Source organism: Canis lupus, chromosome 9 (assembly GCF_011100685.1).
Source record: "Canis lupus familiaris isolate Mischka breed German Shepherd chromosome 9, alternate assembly UU_Cfam_GSD_1.0, whole genome shotgun sequence".
Taxonomy (NCBI): domain Eukaryota; kingdom Metazoa; phylum Chordata; class Mammalia; order Carnivora; family Canidae; genus Canis; species Canis lupus.
The window spans coordinates 20,606,668-20,627,935 of record NC_049230.1 but is presented as its reverse complement, the minus strand read 5'-3'; the positions used below and the strand labels follow the sequence as shown (position 1 = coordinate 20,627,935).

The 21,268-nt window shown below is 55.2% G+C and overlaps 1 protein-coding gene across 2 annotated transcripts; it reads right to left on the bottom strand.

Annotated features, from left to right (window-relative positions):
- Positions 1 to 1,072: 1,072 nt before the first annotated feature.
- On the bottom strand, positions 1,073 to 19,154 carry KCNH4 (potassium voltage-gated channel subfamily H member 4). Of its 2 annotated transcripts, XM_038547299.1 has the most exons (17): positions 18,754 to 18,911; positions 16,663 to 16,896; positions 16,193 to 16,339; positions 15,941 to 16,068; positions 14,705 to 14,948; positions 14,194 to 14,351; positions 11,124 to 11,331; positions 9,854 to 10,048; positions 9,268 to 9,467; positions 7,145 to 7,394; positions 6,308 to 6,552; positions 5,632 to 5,670; positions 5,088 to 5,440; positions 4,696 to 4,802; positions 4,014 to 4,087; positions 2,060 to 2,768; positions 1,073 to 1,303 (listed from the first exon to the last, which is right to left on the bottom strand). In XM_038547299.1, the coding sequence occupies exons 1-16, from the start codon at positions 18,827 to 18,829 to the stop codon at positions 2,373 to 2,375; spliced, it is 3,054 nt and encodes a 1,017-aa protein (XP_038403227.1). In that variant the 5' UTR covers positions 18,830 to 18,911; the 3' UTR covers positions 1,073 to 1,303; positions 2,060 to 2,372. The 2 variants fall into 2 exon arrangements, with proteins under 2 accessions (XP_038403227.1, XP_038403228.1); XM_038547300.1 differs by lacking the exons at positions 1,073 to 1,303; positions 2,060 to 2,768; positions 4,014 to 4,087; positions 4,696 to 4,802; positions 6,308 to 6,552 and having other exon boundaries at positions 5,240 to 5,440; positions 18,754 to 19,154.
- Between the last annotated feature and the right edge of the window lie 2,114 nt (positions 19,155 to 21,268).

Genomic DNA, 21,268 nt, shown 5'->3' with positions numbered 1-21,268 from the left:
AGAACGACTTCTGTTTGCCTCCCCCACCGTGACCTCCGTATGGATCAGGACTTTCTTTCTTTCTTTCTTTCTTTCTTTCTTTCTTTCTTTCTTTCTTTCTTTCTTTCTTTCTTTCTTTCTTTCTTTCTTTCTTTCTTTCTTTCTTTCTTCTTTCTTTCTTTCTTTCTTTCTTTCTTTCTTTCTTCTTTCTTCTTTCTTTCTTTCTTTCTTTTCTTTCTTTCTTTTTTTCTTTCTTTCTTTTTTTTTTTCTTTCCTCAATGTGGATTAGGACCACTTCTTGTCTCCGCCCACCCCCATCCCCCAACACAGACCGGTATCTCCTCTGCCTTTGTGTCCCACTCCCTGGAACAGTACTCAAAACCTGTATGCAATCAAAGCTCAGGCCAGAGAGAGCTGTAGGCGTTGCTCCTGTGACATGGGTGAACACCAATCATATTTTGGAGCCTGAGCTGGAGAATCAACCTGTTTGGGACAGCCTGCCATAAAACTGCCCACACCTAGTTCCATCTGGTCACCAGGGTGCTTCTTTCTAACAATATTCATAACTCCCATCTCCCTACCCCTGCACCCCTTCAGTGATCATCTGAGAAATGAAAGCTAAGAGGGAAGAGAGGCTTGGGAGAGCAAAGGAGACAGGGCAGAGTAGAATTCCTAACAGGTTCTTGGCTAGTGACAAGCTTTTTCCCCAACCCCTGCTGTACCTAGCCTGCAACAGGTACAGATCAGTTATACAGGATCAGTGGGGAGTCCCATGGGGTACCTTTCCAGGGCTGGAGGTGGGCCTGAGCCAGGACTCTGCCCCTCTCACGTACTGTATCTGAATCTGTGGCTGTGATGCATGGGAGGAGGAGGGGGTACAACAGGCCCACAGTGACTCATTAATGTTTCTACCTCATCCCTGGAGCCTCTGGTGGCGTGAATGCGGTGCCAAGTGGATTGCTTGGCGCCTTTGCCCTTCTTCCTAGAGACAGCAACAGGGCCCTGGGGTGTGGTGGGGAGTGACTGCCCTGTAGACTCCTCCAAAGCCCTGGGGCTCTCAGATCAACCCCCAGAAACATCCAGAGCCAACAACTACAAAAATAAAGCGTTTATTTCCTATCCAAAAGTGAGCCCTGGGTGTTGGGTAGTAAAGGAGAGTTGGAGACCAGGGTGGGTTTATGAGAAGTCAGGGCCCTGAGTGAGACCATGTTGGATGTGGGAAGAACAGGCTTGGCTGAGGTCTGGTGCAGGGGGGAGGGATAGAGAGTGCTGTGGGGACTGTTTCATGTTGCTGGCCGCAGAAGAGACCATCTTCAATGACAGCCTGCAGAAAGACAGAAACAGAGATGTTGACAGGCCCAGGCCCAGGGGTAGAAATAGACATTGCTGGAGAAAAAGCACCCGCTGGAGCAGAGAAACCTAGGAGGACACTCTAAGGCAGGAACCACAAACCCAAATACCTATAGAGACCAGACAAAAAATTCAAATGAGGAAAGCTAGCTAGGTGTCAGGAGATGGTCTCAAGAGGCCACCTCTCAAGAGGACAGTAGCCACTCAATACCAGTTGATTATTGCCACATGGAATATGGCCCAGGATTGCTAGAGCTCCTCAAATTTTTTTAGAGAAGCTGGAATATCTGGATATTTATGTGAACTCTCCTGATTTTTAGTGCTGGCAATCATTCATATTTTGAAAAAAAAAAAGAAAAGAAAAGAAAAAGAAAAAGCTGTGAGAACTGAAGAATACATATCTAGGGGTTTCCTGTGTAGGCTGAGGAATGAAGTGAACCTTTCCAGCCTGGGCTGGTGGTGGGAGGTCTAAGGAGTCTTGTGTTGCTCAGATGCCAGCCATCTCAAACCTATCCCTCTCAAGGTGACATTGCTTCCATGGTCTCCAGCAGGGCTCAGGGCGGCTAGGACAGAAGGCCTCACAATACCATGAAGCTATCTCTTGTAGTGGGATCTGCAATCTGTCCCTCTTGCCTTAGACACCAAGATCCTCCCTGCTCTTGTCTCAGCCTTCACTTCTTGTGCTGGATCTGGGACCCTCCCCCAGCCCCCAATGCTCCCCCATATCTACCTGCCTCCAGGTCCTGGGGAGAAAGCAGGACATGTCATCTGCCGGGCCTAATCCGCACTGCATTCCGTCTTATGCCTGTTGGGTTCCACAGCCTCAGGTGGCTCCCCTCACAGAGGGGAAGGACAGGGGAGGGTTTAGAGAAGGGAACAGGGTCAGAAGTGACCAGGCTTTGTAAAAAAAAGTCCAGAGAATGCCGAGCCAACCAGACCAGCTGGTGGCCGCTGACCCAAGGCAGGAGGCCAAGGGGCCCAGCCCCTTCCTGGAGGGCAGACAGCAGTGCCCACCCCAGACAGGCCTGGGCCCAGGGCCAGGGTCAGTGGAACGTGTCTGGCCTGGACCGAAAGCTCTGCCGCATGAGGCGTGGGGTCGGAGGTGAGGCCTCTGGCACTGGGGAGGGTCCCAGAGACTCAGGCTCTGAGGGGTAGGGGGACAGCATGGAGGGTCTCAGGTTGGAGGGGGTGGCCCCCATCTCTGCTGTCCCCACACTGGCCGGGCAGTGGACCTCAGCGAGAGTAGTATCCTGGAGGCTAGGCAGTGGTCCAGATAGACAGGGAGAGATGCACGGAGCCCTTGGCTGGGGACCAGGAGGGTCTGGGGGCCGAGCCGAGGCTCCTGGGTGGCCTGGGGGACCCAGCCTGGCCTGTAGCAGGCCCATGATATGTCGAAGCTCCCGGCTCAGTTGAGACACTTCCTGGTTGAGACGGGAGATCTGTTGAAAACATAACAAATTTTTCCCAGGTGCCACAACCACACCACTCTCCTAAGTGCAAGTTACAGCCCCCCTCCTTCCCTGCTACCACACGCCCTCCTTCAGTTTACAAAACTCCTTCCCAGCCACTGCTGTTCACGGCCACCTTGAGAAAAAGGCAGGGCAGGGGTTATCTTTGTCAAGATGTAAACATTCAGCCTCTCTATGAAAAGGATTTGGGACAGCAGCTATTGCAAACCACCTCCTCCACCCCGACTTCTCAAAGTGGCCACAAAGCTCAAGGTAACAGACACAGCGTTAGTCTCAGGTGATCCCAGGACACAAGCTCAAGTGTGTCTATTCAGTGTTTTGCAAATTTCAGGGAGTACAGAATCAACTGTAAAACTTGTCAAGATGCAGATTCCTGGGCCCCACCCCAGACATTCCAAACTGGGTGAGGCTTAGGAGTCTGCATCTTAATGGACGCCCAAGTGTGGGAACCACCAGCCTAGGACTATGACGGAAGCAGGACTAGCCCTTCATCTGGCTCAACCAGGGCCAGGACCCGCCCCCAGCCCCAGGGGCGCCCAGCCCAGGGGCTGCCCTCCTGGGATGCAGCCGATGTTTATCAGAACCCAGGGAAGACCCACTCCCAAAGGGTTGGGCCTGGCTGTGCCCTGGTGATGGCTCAGACATCCCTGGGGAGGAGGCAAACACAGCGCCTTGCCATACAAGATCTGGGCTCCTCCTGACCAGGGTTCAAACATTAGGATCCAGCTCTCCCAGGGCTGAAAGCCTCTCTGCCTCCCTGTCCTCTGCCTCCTACATTTGCTGAGCAGCCGCTTCCCAGGGCTGGAGCGAGTAAAAGGACTTGGTAGGTCAGGTCCCTAAAGGAGAGAACCCCAAGGTGGTGGAGGGAAGAGAGGCTCTCTTTACAGGCAGGACGACCTGAAGCAGCTGGGAAGGAGTGGAAGCACTCAGTGGAAGCACTGAGTACTTACAGTGTGCCACGGACTGGGCAGGGCGGGCATGCAGGTGCTCTTATCTTCAATAACTCTGGCAAAAACCTATTTTCCCTATTTTTAGATGAAGAAATGGACATTCAGGGTCTTTGTGGAACTTGCCCAAGGTCACCCAGCTAGTGTGAACTCAGGACTCTGGCTCTGAACACGGAAAGGCTCTTCTATGAGGCTCATCTCTTCTAAGAGGCACATCTCCCAAGATAGTATTTTCCAAGGTGGGAGGGGAGAGCCAGCACCAACCTACCTCCTGGTTCAGCCTGCAGACCTTCTCCTTCATCTCCTCAGCCTCAGTGGCCAGTTCCTGGCTGGACCTGGTCCCTGCAGACAGAACAGAGGGGAAGGGAGGTAGGGTGAGTGCGGGGAAGCAGGAGTCTACAGCCTGGGCTGGGCAGGCACAGAACAAGGGGAGAGGGAGCTCTGGGCTCAGGACCATGGGAAACCCAGACTCCTCAGGCTGGCTGACCTCCCCAGCCCCTCCCCCCTCCCCCACCCAAGCTCTTTACAGAGAAGCTTCTCTTCAGCACCTAAACACAATATGCTCTTCTCTCCTGCCTTCATGCCTTCCAACAACTGCCTTGTGCCACCCCTCAAACTCCCACCGAAACTTTAAGTCCCACCAGAAGTGTCCCCTCCTCTAAGAAGGAGAGTTATGGGTGCCCTCTTCTACCTTAGAGTCTTGTCCTTGTCTCAGTCATGGTACTCAACACCCTGTTCTAGAATCATTTATCTGAGGACACAGTTGTGTCCCACACTACACTGGGAGCTCACTAAGGGTGTAGGCCAGGTCTGGTTTATCTGTGTACGCCCAGCACAGAGCCCAGCATGTGGTCAGCCCTTACTATGTGTGGAATGGATGGATGAAGGGATAGATGTATGGTGGATATGAATTGGGTGACCAGGAGGTGAAGTCTGTGGCTGGCTCTTACCTGAAGGAGGGGCCTGTGAGCAGGGCCTAGGGTGCTCAGGCCTCCTGCTGAACCGGAATGTAGGGGCCTCTGCTGTGTTGCCCGAGTCCTCAATGCCATCCACTATCCTGGGATGGGGGCAGTGATCATCAGTCCCACGGGGAGAGGGCAAGGGCCAGAGCAGAGCAGGCAGAGGGTGACTGGGGGCAGCAGTGCCAGGGAGCTGGGGAGGAGTAGCGTTCAAAGAGGGGTGGGGTTGCAAGTGTGGTGGATCAGGAAAGGCAAAGGGGCAGATGGGGCAGAGACAGGATGAGCACTGGATGAGCACTGGTTGGAATGCTGGGGACAGAGCCCAGAGAAGGTTCTGGAAGCCAGCAGGGGTATGGGGAAGGCAGGGGAGGCTGGCGTCTCACCGGGGACTGAGGTCCGGAGGTCCAAAGGTTCCCAGTGGGGGAATGAGAAGCTGGGGGAGCTTCCAGGCAGCAGAGCCCCTGGGGGGGCCATGAGGCGAGGGGCTGTGGCCCCGGCCAGCCAAGGCAGGGGAAGGGGATGGGGACAGGGAAGGGGATGAGACAAGGACTGAGAATGGGGGCAGCTCCTCGCCCAAGAGGCTGACCAGGGAGCCCCGGGGTCGTGCTGGGCTGAGGTTGGGCAGCAGGAGGGGCCGGCGGGGCCTAGAACCACCCCCAGACTCCACCCCAGTCTCAGCCTCCGTGATGGATGGCAGGGTCTTGTCTGAGGAGGAGCCAAGGCTTTCCGAGCGGGGCTGTGGGCAGAGGGCAGCTGATGTCAGGACAGTGAACAATAGGCCTCTTCATTAAGCAATAGCCTTCACTGGCAGATGCTGCTCCTCACTCCCTCCCTTCTCCCCACAGCAAAGGAGCCAAGGAAAGTTACCCCCCAGCTCCCAGACTCTCCCCCATGCAACCTCAACCCTCCCCAGGAAGGCAGTGTTACCTGGGAGAGGCGAGGAGACCGGGAAAAGCGGCCGAGGCCCTGCGGGGGACACACAGGGGTTCAAGCTGACTCACACCTCCTCCCTCCCCTGCTGCAGCACTTCCTAGTCCTACCCATCAGTGCTGTGGGCTTTGAGAATGTGGGGTTTTTCTGTGGCGTTGAGTCAGAGATACCTCCAACTCCAACTCAGAGACGTCTGAGTAGCAAAGTAAATCTGAAAAGTAGCGAAAGACAAGGGCCCAGAGCCTAAGCCAAAATGGGCTCAGGAAATATTTGGTGAGTGCAGAAGAGGAAACCCAGGGGATGATGCCCAGTTTAGAGAGGGACTTGACAGAAGAGGAGCACATGAAGGAGACTGTTTCCAAAGTGAGGGCCCTCTGAGGAGTCTGGAGTGAGTCTGAGAAGTGGCCAATAAGAGATGATGGGTCAGAGGAGTTGGAAGTAGAAGTGGTGAGAGATGGTCCATGGGGTTGGGTGATGGCCAATGGAGAAGGGTCAGGTGGGAGTGGAAGATGCGAAGCAAGCATGGAAGGGACAATGGAAGGGGGTGCCTGGGCTTGAGAAACAATTTTCTCAGGGTGGAAGGAGATGCATGGGGCCCTCTCTTGGGCTGGGGGAGGTCTGCTCTGAAGGAGGGGACCTCGGAGGAGAGACAGGCCATAGGGGGTCTACATACATTGGTGTCAGAGCCCTGGCGCAGGTTGAAGGTGAGGTCCCGGGGCAGGCCAGCCCGGAAGGCAGCCCCGTACTCAGGATAGAGCCTCAGGACCTCAGCCAGCCCTCGGCTGCTCAGCTGCTGCAGGCCACAGTAGGTCAGTGCCTTCACGTCAGCGCTGGTCTTCAGCACGCAGCTTGGGCCTGCCCCTGACCCAGGCTCCTGCCCCGGCTCAGGGATATCTGCCCCAATCAGGTCCCCCTTCCCTGTGGGCAAGGGATGGGGACAGTCAGGTGGGGCAGGAGGGACCAAGAGGATATCAGCAGGAGGTGGTCAATGGATTTGATGGATGGTAGGTGTGTTTGAAGGGTGGTTGAAGATGGATCAATCAATAGGATTGGTGGAAATAATCAACAGAGTTGGGAAAAAGTCAGTGGAGAATGATGGATGAAGTTGGAAGATAGTCAATGGGGGATTTCAGTATAATCAATGGAATTGGATGATCAGTAAAGAATGGCCAGACGGGTCAGTTAAAGGGTAAAGGTCAGTGAAGTTGAGGGTCAATGGGAAGGGCCAGTGGAATTGGAAGACAATACAGTGGGAAAAGGACCAATTGAGTTGGGAGAGAGTCATTGGCAGGGGAAGGGTTGATGGGTTGATGGCCAATGGGATTAGGGCAGAGTCCAAGGGTATGGACGAAAGAGGATGATAGTAGGGTGAAGGGACCAGGAAAGAGGACTCCTCAGCAGGAATTCCACATATCCACCAGGGGTTTCTCAGTCCCTTGATTCCTGGCCACACCCAAGGCCTCTGGGGCAAGGTTCTGGGGTAGGTAGTAGATGGTGGTGGGATCCTCACCCAGGATGGCCAGCACCATGTTGTCTCGAAGCACTTCAAGCGAGCCGGAGCAGACGTAGTAATGTGCCTGCAGTGCGTCCCCACGGCGCAACAGGTACTCGCCTGGAGCGCAGAACGAGGTCTTGATGTGCAGGGAGAGGGCCCGCAGGCAGCCCCTGCTCGCCGCTCCGAACAGCGGCAGCTGCAGGATCTCCCGGTTCAGGTGCATAGCGATGTCAGCTCTCAGCTCGTCTGGGAAGTCACGCAGTAACTGCATAAGGGGCATAGGTCATTCTGGCCATCCCCCTACAGCTGCTACTTGAGTTCTACAAATGTGCTGAGCTGTCTCCAAGGGGAGAGCTCCAACTGGCCTTTTGCTTTGAAGTTACCCATTTCTGACCATCAGGAAGAACTGTGCATGTCAAACCTCAATTTTGCTTGTGTGTGTGGACCTCCCAACCCAAGTTCTGGAGCAGAGATAAGTCTTCCTCTCTGGCTACCACCCGTGACTACATGCAGAGGTCACACATGTTGTCCTAGTTACTCAATCCCACACAAGGACCAGCCCTGGTGGGTCAGCCGTTCAACCAGGCATCAGGAAACTAAAATCAGCCCCTTGGACAATCCATTTGCTCTCTCTGGACCTCAGTATCTTCATCTGTAAAGATGCAGAGTTACACTAGACTTGAACATTACCAATGACCTTCAAGGAACCAAACTTAATGTTCACAGATCCATCCTCATGGTACGGAGCCTCTAGGCCAATCTGACTTGCTGACCTCTTCCTTTTGTCCTCATTTCTTCCCCAGGCTCCTCTTCTAACTTGCTACATTCTTCCTGCATCATGGCAACCAACTCTGTGAATTCCCCACTCCTGAGGAGCCTGGAGCCCTGCATATGGGTCTAGACCTGTATTTTCATCTACCTATGGAGCAGCCTCCACCTGGATCTCCCACAAGCACCACACCTTCAACATGGCCTAATCCTGGACTGACTTTCTCTTTCTTTCTTTCTTTCTTTCTTTCTTTCTTTCTTTCTTTCTTTCTTTCTTTCTTTCTTTCTTTCTTTCTTTCTTTCTTTTCCTTTTTTTTAAGATTTTATTCATATATTCATGAGAGACACAGAGAGAGAGAGAGAGGCAGAGACACAGACAGAGGGAGAAGCAGCCTCCATGCAGGGAGCCCGATGTGGGACCCCGATCCCGGGTCTCCAGGATCACGCCCTGGGCGGAAGGCGGCGCTAAACCGCTGAGCCACCCGGGCTGCCCATGGACTTTCGTTTTCATCCTGAAGTCCAACCTTCCTCCTGCGATGCCTCCATCACACCCCTTTGCCCAAACCAGGAACCTGGGACTTTTTCTGAGTTCCTCCCCTGCAACCAGCTAATCACCAGGTCCCATGGCTCCTGCTCTCAGAAACATCTCCAGACCACTCACCAGCCTAAATTTTGCAGGATAAAATCTAAATTCGAGATCATCCATGAGCTGGGCTGGCCCACCTCCCAGACCCTGTCTCCTGCACTGTCTCACTCCTCCCTTCACCGCACTCACACACCCGTTCCTGAAGGCTCACTGAAGGACTTTCAGTTCCCTGAACTCACCGCGTTCTTTTGCGTCAACGTTTCCTGACCAGTGTTCCTATTGCTCATTCTGCCTGGAATGGCCTCTGGTCGCAGGCTGATTTCCTTCTTGCCCTTCACAACGCTCCCTCTTCTGTGCCACCTCCCTAACTCCTCTAGGCCCAGACACAATGTCCCCTCATTGCACCACGGTGCCCTGAAGGAGAGTCCTATTCACTGCCTAATGGTTTACCTGTCCACCTGCCTCACCCCACTGGTGTCTCCCTGAGGACAAGGGCTGAATGTCATCGTCTCTGAGCTCCCTGTGTCCAGCACAGAGGTTGGCCCAAAGCCAGTGATCAGGAGAATACCAGCTGCGGGGAGGTTGGCATTAGCTGAGGCCTGAGCTCCCTTTCAGCTCCCGTGTCCTAGCGCAAAGGGAATGGGATGTGGATCTGGGTGGGTGCGCGTCCCCCGTGAGCCACACCTTGCCTCCTGGGCCCCCGGCTGCCTCCACTCCAGACCCGGGTGGGCGGCCGCCCCTTCCCTGCGGCGGGCCCGGGGAGCCCCGCGCACTAGCGCACTACCTCGTTGGCGTCGATGCCGCTGTTGACGGCCCACGTGGTCTGGAAGGACTCGAGCATGCGCTGCTTGAGCGGCCGCGGCAGGCGGTGCACCCGGATGAAGTCCTTGAGGTCCTTCATGCGGCTGTGGTAGAGCGAGCGGCGCGAGTACATGCGCTGGATGATGGCCGTCACGTTCCCGAACACCACGGCGTGCATGAGCGCTGCAGCGGCGGCAGCGGGCAGCCCGTGAGGGTCGGCCCCCTCCCTGCCTCCTCCCTGCCCTCCGCGGCTCGGGGTCCCGGGGAGGGAGGGCCAGGAGGGCCAGTGGGCTGGGGTGGCAGCAGGAAGGGGCCAGGTCTGGTGCTCCTCTCCTGCCCGCCCCCCACTAGATCATGAGCTTGGGTGTCTCATCCCCTCCGTGAGAGGCTACGCCCTTTCTTGTGGCATGCCCCCAGGGCCAGCAGGTAGTAGATGCCGAGGAAACGGCTATGAATGAATGCACGGCTGGCTGGACGTGGGTGGACATCTTGCCTTCTCTGAGCCCGTTTCCCCATCTGCACGCGGGGCTTAGCAGGGCCACCCCGGGGCTTGGCAGGCCCGGCCTCACCGCCTATGAGCATGGTGCAGATGGAGAAGATCTTCTCCGCGTCGGTGTTGGCGCACACGTTGCCGAAGCCCACGCTGGTGAGGCTGCTCAGCGTGAAGTAGAGGGCAGCGATGTAGGCGCTGCGCCGCGACGGGCCGCCCGCCGAGCCATTGACGTAGGGCTCCTCCAGCCGCTTGCCCAGTTCGTGCAACCAGCCTGGGGGGTGGAGGGAGGCAAGGAGCAGCTGCCCGGGGTGGCTGGGAGCTGGCTTTCCCCCGAGCTGCCGCGCCTGACCTTGGGCAAGTATTTACAGAGGCGAGGGGAGGTTTGCACCCGCAGGCACAGGAAATGTGAGGAGCAGCCTGGGCCTGGGACTCCCCACTCTGAACTGGTTACAGTTGCAGCAAACCAAGGCTAAACTGCTAAGCTGCTGACTCTTGGGGGAGGCGGGTTCTGACTCTCTTGTAGTTTATTGAGCAACCCCCTCTGTACAGCGTGGTGGCACTTGACCCAGCCAGACATTCTCCCCACCCTGGTGGAACCTACAAGTCTAGAGGGGAAAGACACATGAAATACCTTGCAGGTAGTCAGTGAGCTACTAAAAGGGAAGTATAGGGTGTCCCAGGAGCCATAATAGGTTAGGGAGGGCCCACCCAGTTGAGGGGCAATGGGGTATGGTTCCTGAAGGACTCCCTTAGGACAGAGCACTTTAGTGGATATTGCAAGGAATAGAAAAGCCACGTAAGGGAAGAAGGGGAGGGAAGACAAAAAGGGAGAGGATTCCCAAGAGGAAAACATGTTCAAGGCCATTGTGAGAAAGCAGTACATCCTGGGCGCTGGCAGGAGGCCAATGTGGCTGCAGCACAGGGCGCAGGGGAGAAGGGGAAGCCAGGTGGGAAGAGAGAAGGCTGCAGGGCTATGCAGGGTGTGGACAGAGTGCAGACTTTGTTTTGAGGGCAATGCAGGGTCATGGAAAGGGTCCAGGCAGGAGTCCTGCTCCCTTTGCCCCAAACACCCTCCCCACCATCAGAATGTTTTCTGTACTGTTCTGATTGCCTGTCACTGTTCTTGCTCCCCTGCTAGGCTGTGAGGTCAGCCAACCTAAGGCAGAACCCTCATCTTCACTCAGTACTCCCACACCTGACGGGGAAGGAGCTCAATGCACATCTGTGGGATGGAGGGAAGAATGTGGGGGTGGTGGGGGTGGTGCCAGGGGAGGCATGGGCTTGGGGGCCTGTGTGGACAGGGCAGGTGGATGGGTGTCAGTGAAAGCCTGGGGTCGGTGGCTCACCGATGTCCCAAAGCAGCGGGTCATTGGCCTCCATCTCCCGGCGCCCGATGACGTACCAGATGCAGGCCATCCAGTGGGCGAGGAGTGCAAAGACGGACATAAGCAGCGTGAGCACCACAGCGCTGCACTGGGAGTACCGCTCCAGCTTCTGCAGCAGCCGCAGCAGCCGCAGCAGCCGCACCGTCTTCAGCAGGTGCACCAGTGAAGTCTGCAGGGAGTGTGGCGGGGGAGAGGCTGTCAGCAGGCACACCGCCTCGCCTCGGAACCCCCAAGGCCCCTCCCAGCGCCTTGTCACCAGATGCCCTAGAGACAGGGGAAGCTGCAGCAGGAAAAATGGTCCTGCTGTCCTGAGAAAATGACGAGGGAATGCAGCCGGGAGAGAATAATACTAAAACCAATAAAGGCTAACACTTACTATATGCGTCCTGGCTTACTTATATAAGCACTCGCTATATATGTCAGGCACTGGGTGAAGCACTTATCATCCTCATGAAAAACTCATGCCTTCAGTTCAAATTATCATCATTGTTCCCAGTTTGCAGATGAGTAAACTAAAGCTCAGTGAAGCTAGTGATTTGCTCAAGGTCACACACCCAAGGAAATAATGGAACTGGGACTTCCATTTGAGTTGCTACCTAAGTCCATTTTGTGCTGTTCTGCCTCTAGCACTGTGGGCTGGTGAAAAAGCAAGTCCTGGTCAGAGGTAGGGGAACATACAGAATGATCTCTAGCCCCTGCTTGAAGCCCCCACGGTCCTAGGCACAATCAGCTGTGGACAGGAGCTGGTGTCAGTGATTACAGCATCTATGAGGGGACCATCCCTCAAGACACAGAGAGCAAGGTAGAGTGGGAACAGGCAAGAGGCCTGGGAACTGTTCCCATGGTGGGTCAGCTGCTGATGACAGCAGCATGCTGGAATGTTGAGGGAAAGAGACCAGGAACAGAGGGAGCCTCGGCTTTGAGGTCTTAGCCCTTGCGGGGGCTGGTTGGAGGTTGATGGAGCTAGTGGCACCTAGTAAGCATCCTGTAAGTGTTAGCTAATATTACCACCATGACTGTTTTCACTGTGATCATTAATGCTTCAATTGGTCCTTCAAATTTTAGAGATGAGGAGCAGGTACTCTAAGGGAGGGTATAGCTTGGAAGCCAGGGCTGGGGGCCCTGGGGCAGCGCCTGGTGAACTTAGCACAAAGGCCCTCCAGCAGCATCCCCCATAGCCTTGGCCCTACACAGCTCCTGAGCCACCTCCTGTCCTTTTCTCTAATTTTAGGTGAAGGAGCTGGAAAGGAGGTGGCCCTGCTTTCCCCACATGGACCATCTCCAGGGCTTAACATCTGCCCCCACCTCCCAGAACTTCTGCCTCCAAACTTGAATCCTTCAGGGCTTGCCTCTAGTCACCTGCTCCTGTGCCCCACTCACTTGGTGCCCTCCTCTCCTTCTCCTTAGACCAGAATGTCCCCAGGCCTGGATCCTTTAAGTCCACAGCTCTGCCAGTGCCCACTCATCCTCTATCCTTGCTCTGCCTCCTTCTGGCCCAGCACTGCTCCTTATCTCTCCTCACGCCACATCACCCACTCGGGGTTGGGGGGGGGGAGCTTGGATTCCGGGGAAGCAGGGTAGTATGGTAGAAAGAGGAATAGACAAGGAGTCTGGAGACCTGGTTCCAATCTCCTGCCTGCCACTGTTAGCTGCGTCACCTCTCTGAGCCTTTGCATCTACCTCTGAAAAAGAGAATCTACCCAAGAGGTTACTGTGAGACTCCTATGGGATGATGTGCATGAACACACTTAGTAAATGGAAGGTGCTCCTGAAGGTACCAGAGGAGGGGGACTGCCTGTGAGGAGGAACAGGGGCCTCTCTGCAGCTCTTCCTCTCTCCAGGGACAGTTGTCTGCCCACTGACACCAGCCCGGTGGGCATGGGTTGGGAGAGTGCACTCACAGGGAGGGATAGGTAGCTCTGCTCAGAGTGGCCGGAGCCTCAGGGCAGACATACACACATGCACGTGTGTGGGAGCGTGCACACACGTGTACACAGCCAGGAGAAGAGGCCCACAGCCCGTTGGCGGCTAGTTAAATCCGGCTGCGTGTAGGTGGTTTCCTGCTATAGCTGAGTGTGGCAGAGAGAGGAGCGCACAGGGAAACTGCTCTCCACCTCCCCACCCAACAGCCAAGGGAGTCTGGGGACACAAGGTGGGACTTCCTCACCCTGGACTTGAGAACACCTACTATCGGCTGGCTGGGTGCAGAGCTGACCACTCAGGGCACCTCCAGGCATTCTCCAGAGAGCTGGGAGGACCCAGGTCCTGGCTCTCTGCCTCCAAGTCCACCCCACAGCCTCTGCCTCCTTGTCTTGGCTTACTATGCTCCCCCCAGATGCTCTCTCCCCATCTCCTGCCAGCCAAATCTCTGTCTAGGGTCTAGCTCTGCTCTCTCTCCCTGCAGAAATCCTTCCCAGACCCTTCGGGGCCTTTTTCCCAGCTGGGGTGCCTTGGCCTCCCAGGTGCTGGCTAGATTTCAGATCATTTTCACACATGCCCACTTTCCTGCCTGGAACTCCAAGGCAGGCTAGCTCCATGCCCAGCCCCCAACAATACCTGGGCCCCATCTTCCTCTCCATTCACCTCTTCCGTTCCTGCTGTCCCCTCCAACAGTCCTGCCCCCTCACCAGCTTAGCTGCCTGGAGGCTGAATCCTTGTCCCTTTTCTCCACAGTGACCATGCTCCACACAGTGCTTTGCAGACAGCTAAATGCTCATCGGTTGTTTGTTAAATAAAAATGTGAAAAGTACCACTCATTTGGCATCAGACCAACGCCGCCTTGGTAGCCCTAGTTAGCTTTTCATTTGTCTCAGCTTCCCTCAGTGATTGTGAGCTGAGCTCCCCAGAGCACAGACCCTCCCAGCTCCTTCTGAGCAGCTAGCTCAGGGCTCTGCCCACAGCAGGTGCCTGACAACTACTTGCAGATGGATGGATGGGAAGGGCTGAGTCTGGGTTGGGGTTGGTCTCTTAGTGGGAGATGCTGTGCTAAATTTGGGAGACTGGGCTGCAGGGTGGGATGGGGGTCACTCACCACGGTGATGTTGAAGACATAAAGCAGGTCAAAAGGTAGAGCAGCAATAAGGTCAACAAAGAACCAGGTGGCCAGGTAGTGAAGGCCAATGGAACGAGGAGCAGAGACCACCTGGCCGGACTGGGACACATAGGTGGTGCGGAAGTTCAGGATGATATCTGGGAATGCAAGAGGCTGTTAATAGGGGGCTTTGGCCCAGAAATTCAGGTTATAGGGCCAACAAACTAAGTAAGCTGAGAACAAGCCTAAGACCCAGAATGGAGTTGGAGGCAGAAATGGGGAAGACAGACTAGGCTTCTGGCCACTCTTTAGGGAGGAGTGGTCTAAAGGCTGAAGGCTGAAGGGGTCAGGGGTCAGGGGTCAGGGTGCATGGACCATTAGGACTCAAAGACCCTTTAGAAATGATTGGGCTCTGAATGCCTGGGGCCTGTAAGCCTAGGATGGAGCGAAGCTTGGATGCATGGGTCCCCCCCAGCCCACCCACCAGGATATGTGGGGCAGAGGGTCTGACCCAGGATGAAGAGCATCTCCACGGCGATGTCGCTGACAAGGGTGTGTCGCGAAGTGATGGGGGTATCATCATCGCCCAAGAAGCAGACATTGTAGGGGACGGTGACCGCAACGTAGAAGGTGGCAAGGAGGATGAGGCCGTCCCACACGGCCTTGGGGACGCTGTAGTGGAGGAGGAGGCAGCGGGACCCCCCCACGGAGGCCACCTTGTACTCGGGCACTGATGGCTTTGGCTCAAACACGTTCTAGGGGGAGAGGGGTGGCGGTTGGGGACATTTAAGGGAAAGGGGAGGCAAGGCTTCAAGAAGGGAGAGGCACAGGATGGGGAGGAGGGGAGTGGGCACTGCAGGCATGACCACGTGAGGAGATAGAAGGTGCAGGAGAGGGGTTCAGGGGCTGGCGCCTGACACTACCTTCCTCTGCCAACTTACTGCTCAGGTCCCCTTTTGAGAAATCATATTTTGTGTGGGGGTATTTATTTATTTTTAAAGATTTTATTTATTTATTTGAGAGAGAATGAGCATGAGCAGTGGGGAGGAGCAGAGGGAGAGGGAGAAGCAGACTCTCCACTGAGCAGGGAACCCAATGTGGGGCTCAATCCCAGCACCCTGGGATCATGACCTGAGGCAAAGGCAGACACCTAATCCACTGAACCACCCATGGACCCCTGTGTGGGGTATTTATAAGGCTTGACCTTAACCCTGCTTGAGAAGGAGATTATGACAAATCAGGCACATGCCTTAGCTTGAGGGGTCGCTAACTTCTTCAAGTTTCGCTTGGAGTCTGGGATCCCTGTAGGGGATGGGGATATCCCAGAGATGAGGGGACACTGGCACAGTGCACCCCATTCCCTGTAGCCCCCACAAACTACACAGAGGGTTGGAGAATCAATCCTGTGGCTTTATCAGGGTCCTGGGGCTAGAACCAAAACCCCAATGGAAGCCTTCTCCCTAGAACCACAGCTTATGATTTCACTCCTATGAGGTAACCTTATCATTCAGATGTAAGTGATATAGTTGCTGCTAGATCCCTGCCCTTATGACATCATCAGAGTAGAATGATGTCAATCATAGGGAAGAAAGGGAGATGGGGTTGGAAAATGTGAGGACACATGGGACACAGCAGAGAGTCGTACATGAGAAATGGATGGTCGGAGGAATAAGCCACTGGAGGGAGATATTAGCAAGGGCGCCTTAGAATCACAGCTGGGAGATATTGGGGTAGAGATAGGACTCACATTATTGGTTTTCATGCCTCCCTGGCGCCGGCGGCCAAAGTGGCCAGTCAGCCGGTGTAAGACAGTACGGCTCTGCCTCCGGGCAGATCGAAGTCTCGAGCTGGCTCCCCTCCTACCAAGGGAGTTTTCTGTTGGAAAGAAGCGTGCAGAGGTAAGTGGGGGCACATCCTAGGAGGCTGGGTAGGAAAAAGTCTTGTATGACCTTGCAAGGACCTCTGACCATTCATGCCTCCTCCCAACACCTGCAGTTACCATGATTACTGTCCCCATGGCCTCCTGGGGACCCAAGTCCTGGGCCTCCACTCTGAGTGATGTCCTTGAAGGAAAAGAGGAAAAGCACGACTTCTCCCATCTCATTCTTGATGGGCATCATGTCCAAGAGGCACCAAAAGGCCGAGCCTGTAGATGTGGAGGGATGGAAGGGGAGGGTGAGCAGCCCTTTGCAAGGCACCTCTTTCCCCTTCATCACCCCAGGTTCCTGGGCATGGTCAAAGGGCTTGGCAAAGGTTTAGAGATGGAAAGAACCCCAGAGATTATGTCAACTGACTCCTTCCCTTCTGGATGGGAGAACCAAGGCCTAGAGAGAATCAGGGATGCACTCAGTGTCATATAGTCAGCTTGTGGTGGTGTGGGGACCAGTACCCAGGCTTCCACCATGCCAAGTGGACTCTGGGTAAGGTCCAGGATCTGGGCAGGGCTGCAGGGCGGGCCAGACCCCCTACCATCCTTTCGGTAGAAGCAGATTTCAGCCCGGTGCTCCTGATGGCCTTCCAGGGCCTTGTGCAGCCTCTGCAGGGCTGGCTCACTGGTCTCTGGACCGTAGAGGAAACGGCAGCTGCAGGTCTTCTGCATGACCTCTGTGCGGCCGTAGCCCGTGAGCTCGCAGAATCCGTCAGAGCAGTAGACAATGGGAAAGCCCCGTGGGCCCTGTGCATTGGCCAGCAGGAAGTTGCTGTCTGTGGGAAGAAAAAGTCAAGGTTAGGTCAAGGCCAGGAGAAGAGCCTAGCTTCAAGGTGGGCAGTACCTCCCCCAAGCTGTGGTCAGAGGTCACAGAGCCAGAAACTTCCTAGGCTTCCATGTGATTCCTGGATCCCCTTCTGGATATTCTGAAATGAGAGTAAGAAGAGCTAGAGCAAAAGGACAGGGACTTAAGTGTGGCCTGGAATTGAGATGGGGATCACTGTTGAAGATGATCTTTCCTCCTGCCTTCAAGCTGGTGAACTATTACAGAGCAGCTATATAGTAAGGACATGGGCTCCAGTGAGACACCTGTGCCATTTTCTGATGGGTAACCTTGGGCAAGCTAATGAACTCTTGTGCTTCAGCTTTCTTATCTGCAAAAGTGGGGGGTAATATATCTTCCTCACATGGTTGTTGTGAAAGTTACATGAGTTGCCTGGGGAGAACAAATCCTGATACATACTAAGCACTACACTGAGAAGGTAAAAGGATTCCCCTACATTCCCACAGCTTTCAAAATGCATGCAGAGCTGCTATCCTGTCATCCTATTAGAGAGTAGCCAGGGCAGAGATTTCGGTGATATCACACCCATTTTATTGATAGGAAACCAAAAGACAGAGATGATCCAAACTCATAAATCTCCTTGGTTGGGGGAGGGAGACAGTGATGAGTTAGTGTCCTCATTCTCTGCCTTCCAAGGAAGGTCTTCTTTTTAGCATCTCTTTAGGTAATTTCAGAGGGTCTGTCCCAGTGCTCAAACTCTGAGAGCACTGGGCTGTTTTTTTAAATCCAGCAACACCAGGAGCAGAACCTGAGCTGGCTCCATCTGGCTCCAGTGGGTGGAGGCCACAGGAGGGTTCTGTGGGCCATCCGGGGGCAGAGTCTCAGATGAGGGAAGGGGCCTGAGACACAACCAGTGCCAGGTGCTAAGAGGGGTGAGTGTCTGGGGGGTAGACAGGCAGATGGGGACTGAAGGTGCCTGGGAGGCTCTGGGCCCTGGGCAGCAGCCTCCTTCTTCCATCCCAGGGCCCGTTGCCCCGGTGATGGGAGCTATGGAAACAAGGGAGGTGTCTGTTGGGGGAGAGTGGGGAGGCGGCTAGGGCCCCGGCGGCTTGGTTTCCGCCCGCGGGTGTCGCTCCCCCCACCTTCCAGATACGGCCCAGGGTACCCAAAGGGGCCAGGGGGAGATGTCTCTGCTCCAAAGTAGGAAAAGGGAAAGGCGGGAGAATAGGCAGGGAAGGAGGGAATGTGGCTGTCCAAGGTGCTGAACCTGGAATCCAAACTGGGGGTGGGCGAGCAGAGTTCCCTCCGTCACACGGACCACCCCTCCTCCGCCTGCCTCACCTCCCTCAGACAGAGGAGAGCCAAGATTTGGGGGCGCATGACCTTAATCCAAGCTAGGTGCTGCTGAAATCTGATCTTTTCTCTTTCTTTCTTTTTTCTTTTTTTTTTCTTCTGGGGGAAGGAGATCCTGGAGCCTTCTGGAAGTAGACTCCAGAGCGCCTGACCACTTCGTCCCACCTCTGCGTCTCGGATACCCACACACACGCCCCCAGCAGAGCTCTGCCTGGGAGCAGGCGGCTGCCAAGGCCTCTCCTCCGTTTTGCGGCACCAAGAACCTTTTCTGACTCCAGTCACACCCCCAACCCTGGCCCCCCGCACTCTTGGCCCTTTCCCCGCCTCCCTTCACAGTGCACTCCAGTCCTGTTCCTTTCCCGCGGCTTCGGGAGTTCCTAGACCGTCAACTCCACTCTCCCCGCCTCGGGTCTCCCCACGTCTAGCGGACCCGCGCCAGCGCCCAAGCGGACCTGGCCCCCGCTCGAACACCCAGCCCCAGCCTCGCCCCACTCACGCGTGCCGTCGAAGCGGGTGGCGATGGTGTCCAGAAAGGTGTTTTGCGGGGCCAGCAACCCCTTCATGACCGGCATGGCCTCAGGGCTGGGGTTCGAGGCTCGGCGCTGGGGGGCGTTCAGCGCGGCGGGGCAGGAGGGGGCGCGCTACCGGCGGGGCCGGGGCGCCCCATGCGCCCGCCTGCCTCCTCCCCTCCTCTCGGCGCTGCCGCCGCCGCTGCCTCTCTGCTCTGAACCCCGCAGCTCTCTGCTCAGCTTGGCGCCGCCTCGGTCCCCCCACCTCCCCGCGGGCCAAGTTCTTTCCCCCGGGCTCGGCCCGCACCCGCCACGTGGCCCGCACGGGGAGGGGCCGCCAGCGACACCCTCACCCTTCTCCGCGGCTCTCCTCCCAGGGGGGAGCGGCCCACGCGTGTCTCTCCCAGAGAGAATTCGGGACACGCCCACCTGGAGCAGAGACCCAAGAGGCAGGGCGGGGCTTGGGTGACAGACACGCCCTCTTCCCGGGTGGCCACGCCCCCACGCGTGCTTCCCCCGGCGACTCCTTGTGGCTCCGCCCCGCGGGTTTCCCCGCGCGCCTCCCACGCTGGGAATGGTGTTTGGTTCACAGTGCCGCCTGCTGGAGTTAGGATATTTCGCAGCACCCCGGTGTCCTGCGCTGGAGCGTGTGACAGCATCGGTTAAAGAGACTAGTTTTGCCGGTGGAGGATCAATAGGAAGGCTGGATTTCAATTTCTAGAATGGCTTAACCCTCACTCGTGCCTCGCTTTGAGTAGTTCTCCTAGAGGCGAGGTCGGCCTCTGAGTGCAGCCAGATGGATGAAAAGAGCTCTGGAGTCCATGGGGTAGAATCCCGACTCTGCTGCTACTCACTGAATGTGTGACTTAGCCTCTTCAAGCCTCTTTTTCCTTATCTGTAAAATGGAGCTAATAATTTTCAACTCATGGGGTGGTGAGAACCTAATAGCATCATGCATGTTTGGGGGACACCCTAAGTGTGTTGGAGAGCAATTGTCTCTCTCTTCCTACAGTCTTGATTGAACCCTCTTTTTCTCTGCTGCCATTCAAGTGGGAAGAGAGGCTGGGACAAGAAAGATAATTCCTTTTTTTATTTTTTTAAGATTTTATCTATTTATTCATGAGAGACACAGAGAGAGAGAGGCAGAGACACAGGCAGAGGGAGAAGCAGGCTCCATGCAGGGAGCCTGACGCAGGACTCGATCCCGAGTCTCCAGGTTCACGCCCTGGGCCAAAGGCGGTGCTCAACCGCTGAGCCATCCGAGCTGCCCAGAAAACTTCAAGGTGGGCAGAGTCAGTTTGCAAATCTCAAAGATGTATTTACTGGTGGTCTTTGATCTCTATCTCCCAAGGAGGAAACCAGGGCAGCAACAAGAAGGACAGGAGGTGAAACCAGACATGGGACTTTTTCACTACAAACACAGAAAATTACAGGAGCAGCTGAATGTGGGGCTTAGCGTGGCAGCTTCCCAGAACAAAGCCGTGAGAATGGGAAGAGAGGCTGGTGCTCATCTCAGGCCAATAGCTCCTCACCTTCACCCCCAGAGTCTGAACTGGGCGTTATCTGGGCTGTTAGATTGCTTAAAAGTGCCACATCCTTCTGGGTCTCTACTTTTGGGTGTTATATGAGTTTCCTAGGGCTAGTATAACAAAGGACCACGAACTGGTTTAAACAACAGAAATTTATTGTCTCAGTTCTGGGGGCTAGAAGTCCAAGATCAAGAGAAGGTAGGAATGGTTCCTTCTGAAGGCTATGAAGGAGAATCTTTTTTTCTTTTTTTTAAGATTTTATTTATTTATTCATGAGAGAGAGAGGGAGAGAGAGGCAGAGACACAGGCAGAGGGAGAAGCAGGCTCCATGCAGGGAGCCTGATGTGGGACTCCATCCAGGGACTCCATGATCACGCCCTGGGCAGAAGGCAGGCACTAAACGGCGGAGCCACCCAGGGATCCCTGTGAAGGAGAATCTGTTCCATGTCTCTCTTCTAGCTTCTGTATGTTGCAATCTTTGGTGTTCCTTGGTTTATAGTTGCATCACCCCACCTCTGTCTTCATGTTCACGTGGTTTCTCCCTGTGTACGTTTCTGAGCATTCAAATTCCCCCTTTTTGTAAAGACACCCCTCATACCAGATTAGAGGTCCACTCTCCTCCAGAATGACTTCATCTCAATTACATCTACAATGACCCTATTTCTACATAAGATCACTGTACCAAGTACTGGGAATTAGGACTCCAACGTATATTTGGGGGTAAGGGGTGCATTTGGCTAAAGACGCAGGAAAACCTTGTCCCGTCTCTGGTTAAGAATTTCTCCTGACTCCACGTACCTACAGAATGAAAGGTAAAGCCTGATGATTTGTGAGGGCTTTCACAATCTAGGCTGCAGGATCCTGTCTCCTTCCCTTCCAGCGCCTCACCGCTCCCCACAAACGTCAACCACCGTGCAGCTCCTGTTGAACCTTATATTCTTGGCCTTTTCAGCAAGCTCAGCTCCTATCCCTT

Coding starts and splice junctions, on each gene's coding strand:
- KCNH4 (XM_038547299.1), bottom strand. CDS start 18,829: ATGCCGGTCATGAAGGGGTTGCTGGCCCCGCAAAACACCTTTCTGGAC. Junction 10,049..11,123: donor CCCGCTGCTTTGGGACATCG/GTGAGCCACCGA, acceptor TCCACCCCCCAG/GCTGGTTGCACGAACTGGGC. Junction 7,395..9,267: donor GCGGCATCGACGCCAACGAG/GTAGTGCGCTAG, acceptor CCCCTTATGCAG/TTACTGCGTGACTTCCCAGA.